General features: G+C 48.5%; 1 protein-coding gene across 1 annotated transcript; it reads right to left on the minus strand.

The window, feature by feature from the left end:
- Positions 1–2,773: 2,773 nt before the first annotated feature.
- LOC149775014 (protein CFDP2-like) lies at positions 2,774–3,124 on the minus strand. The gene has a single exon (XM_089944549.1). The coding sequence runs from the start codon at positions 3,122–3,124 to the stop codon at positions 2,774–2,776; it is 351 nt and encodes a 116-aa protein (XP_089800675.1).
- Positions 3,125–3,543: the final 419 nt, after the last annotated feature.

A 3,543-nucleotide genomic window follows, 5' to 3' on the forward strand; every position in this document is an offset into this window, starting at 1 on the left:
TGGCGAGCATGCGAGAACCCAAAGACGTCAGTGACATTGCCGTGTGTGTGATTGCGTCTGGAAAGGCAACATCAACTGGCATTATAACACATTCAAGCACACAGCCATGCGCACAGGTATGTATAGATTTTCGATCTTCAATGGAGGAAACTTTTGTATCTTTACCACGTATCTGTGGGTAATATAACACCTACTACTTCTCCTGCGTAATGTCAATCGTGATAGACAAGAATAGCGAGGATGCGTACCTGCTGGATCTTGACGATAAACCTTGAAGCGTGGCCACATATTGATGGTCATCGAGTTTCTTTTTGACGATACTCAAATTTATACATCACCGACTCATATTAAGTTTTGACCAGGTTTCCTCTGACTGCGCTCTCACCCCATGTTAGATCCTGATGTTGTAAAGTTACCATGGTTTACCCACCCCATCGATAAATAGTTTATATGTATAGTTACAAAGATTTAGCTGACCACGTCGGTAGTCTATTGGTCAGAGCGTCCGCATCGGATGCGGTAGGTCGCAGATTCGAACCCCGGCCGAGTCATACCAAATCAATCAATCAATCAATCCTCTCTGCGCCGTCTGGTGCTTGAGGCGACAGCAAGGGAGCACCATTTTGGTCTGTTGGCTGCTGTTATGGGGCGGTCTGCAGGGTGAGGCCTCTGGTCTTGTGTTCTTGCTCCACGGTTCGGCGCCAGGTCTCTTTGGGTCTGCCAGGGTTCCTTTTCCCCTGTGGAGTCCATCTCAGTGCCACTCTTGGTAGTGAGTCAGGGAAATTCTGCAGATGTGGCCGAGCCATCTCCATCGACGAGTTGCAATGGTCTCAGCGATGGTGCTTGCGCACGCTCTGTGCCGGAGTTCCTTGTTCGAGATCATGTTTGGCCAGAAGATCCTCATGATCCGTCCCAAGTACTTGGTCTGGAAGACTTCGAGCTTGCGTTCTATGTTAGCAGTGGTCTTCTAACACTCTGACCCGTACAAAAGGACGTTCAGCACGTTGCTCTTGAAGATACGGATCCTCGTGTGGGCGCTGGGGTTTGTTGTCCTCCAGATGGGCTTCAGCATTGCGAAGGCCTGGTTGGCCTTGCTGATTCTTGTGGTCTTTTCCTTTGTGCAATCTCCATCCGTGGTGACCTTGCTGCCCAGGTACTTGAATGCGTCTACTTCTTGCAGAGGCTGGTCGTTGACGGTGATTGGGGCGCCCACTCTAGTGTTCTTCCTCAAGACTTGTGTCTTCCCTATATTGACTCGAAGACCTATGGTGCTTGCTGTTTGTACCAACTGTTGTGTCTTCTGTTGGATATCCTGGTGTCTGCTTGCCAGCAACCCGATGTCGTCGGCATAATCCAGGTCATCCAGCATTGAGGTCAGCGTCCACTGTATTCCTTGCCTCCTGCCCTCTATGGTGCTGCGCATGATACAGTCAATGGCCAGTGAGAAGAGGATCGGCGAAAGAATGCATCCTCGCTTCACTCCAGTTTCTACCTTGAATGGTTCAGTGAGTAGGTTGTTGTGGATGACTCTGCACTCAAATGTCTCGTACAGGGACCTGATGACGTTGACAAGTGTCTGGAGGATGCCGTAGTGTCGTAGGATCTTCCACAAAGAGGCTCGGTGCACGCTGTCGAAGGCCTTCTCAAAGTCCACAAAGACCACATAAAGGGATTCATTCCACTCATGTGACTGCCGTAGGATGCCGTCCACAGCTGTTGTGATGCGTTGGACGAGGATGCGACTGAAAATCGTACTGGAGATGGATAGTAAGGTGATTCCTCGCCAGTTGTTGCAGTTCCCCAGATCTCCTTTCTACGGAAGTTTGACGATGATTCCTGTTTTCCAGTCATTCAGTGCTTCTTCACTATCCCATATCGTTTGGAGAATCTGGCAAAGAAACTGCGGTGTCTTTGTGTCTTCTGCCTTCAGCATCTTGGGACATACCCCATCATCGCCAGGTGCCTTCCCATTCTTCAGCTTGTGGATGGCCTGTTTGACCTCTTCAACAGTGATGTCGTCGCAGTTGATGTCAAGGTCCTTCTCTGCTTCAGAAATGTCAGCGAGTACTGGTGGGTCTGGGCGATTCAGTATGGACTCAAAGTGTTGCTTCCATCTCTTCAGCTTCTCCTCCTCCACTATGACATGAGTTCCATCTTCATCTCTCACTGGAAGGTCGCGGTGCTGGTCGTGGTCGCCCTTCAGCTTCTTAGTGTTCTGGTACACCGTCTTCATGTCTTTCTGTTCTGCTGCTGCCTCCCCCTCCTTTGCCAGTCTCTCTGTGTATTCTCTCCTGTCTCTCCTTGCTTATTTTTTCACATCCTTGTCGTTTCCTCTATACTCCTTCGAAATTCTCTCTTTCAGTCTTGGTGACTTGGAGTCCAAAAGTCTCTTCTTAATCTGTCTTCTCTCGTCTATGCGAGTCCACGTCTCTTCTGATATCCACTCTGTCTTCTTACTATTTCTGTATCTTAAAACTACTTCTCCTACTTCCTTCATTGCTCTGTTGAAATTCTCTATGGTCAGCGCTGTCTCATCTTCTAGAACACTACGCCTATTCCTTAGGGCCAGCCTAAACTCTTCCTTCACTTTGGGATCTTTCAGCTTGGCCACATTGAAGCGCTGATTCCTGGAGACCCCTATCATAACTTTCCTAAGCTTCAAAGTCACCCTGGCCACCAGAAGACTATGGTCGCTGCCGATGTCAGCGTGCCGCATCACTCGCACGTCCTGCAGGGAGTGTTTCCATCGGCCGTTGATGATGTTGTGGTCGATCTAGTTCTGATTTCTGCCGTCTGGTGACGTCCATATAGGCTTGTGGATGTCCTTGTGCTCGAACAGGGTCCCTCCTATGACCAAGTCATTCTCTTCACAAAAGTTTACCAGTCTTTCCCCGTTGTCAGTTATCACACCTACTCCATGGCTCCCCATGATCCTCTCTCTGTCTTTATTGTCGCTGTCGACCCTAGCGTTGAAGTCGCCAAGTACCAACAGCACGTCATGTCGAGGGACGTCCTCTAAAACGGCTTGAAGAGCGTTGTAGGAGTTGCTTTTATCCTCTTCTTCCACGTCGTCTATTGGTGTATAGGCCACAACAACAGACAGCTTGGCGTACTTGGAGTTCATCCTAACGTACAGCAGGCGCTAGTTCACTGGCTTCCACTGTAGAACGGTATTGGTGTTGTTCTTGCTGATAATGATGGCGACCCCCTCCCGGTGGTCATTGTCTTTCCTTCCGGACCAGATGATGACTTTTCCGGAGTTCAACTTCTGCTTGCCGGCACCAGTCCATCGTGCTTCTGTTACACCCATGAGGGTCAAGTTGTAGTGATTCACTTCGCTCACAATTACGATAATTTATATCTAGTCAGTGTAGGCAATGCTATTGGAATGACATAACTGTCGAAGGTATTTATTACTTAGTAATTACACAGATGCATAATATGGTTGTGCTCAGACTTGATACAGATGCATAGAATGGTTGAGTTTAGACTGGATACACATTGTTAGCATGGTTTAGTTCGGATATCATGTAGATGCACAGA

This window comes from Sinohyriopsis cumingii, unplaced genomic scaffold, assembly GCF_028554795.1.
Source record: "Sinohyriopsis cumingii isolate HCF-2022 unplaced genomic scaffold, ASM2855479v2 utg000036l, whole genome shotgun sequence".
Taxonomy (NCBI): domain Eukaryota; kingdom Metazoa; phylum Mollusca; class Bivalvia; order Unionida; family Unionidae; genus Sinohyriopsis; species Sinohyriopsis cumingii.

What these genes read in the sequence shown, in the direction of transcription:
- LOC149775014 (XM_089944549.1), bottom strand. Translation starts at nt 3,124, where the DNA reads ATGAACTCCAAGTACGCCAAGCTGTCTGTTGTTGTGGCCTATACACCA.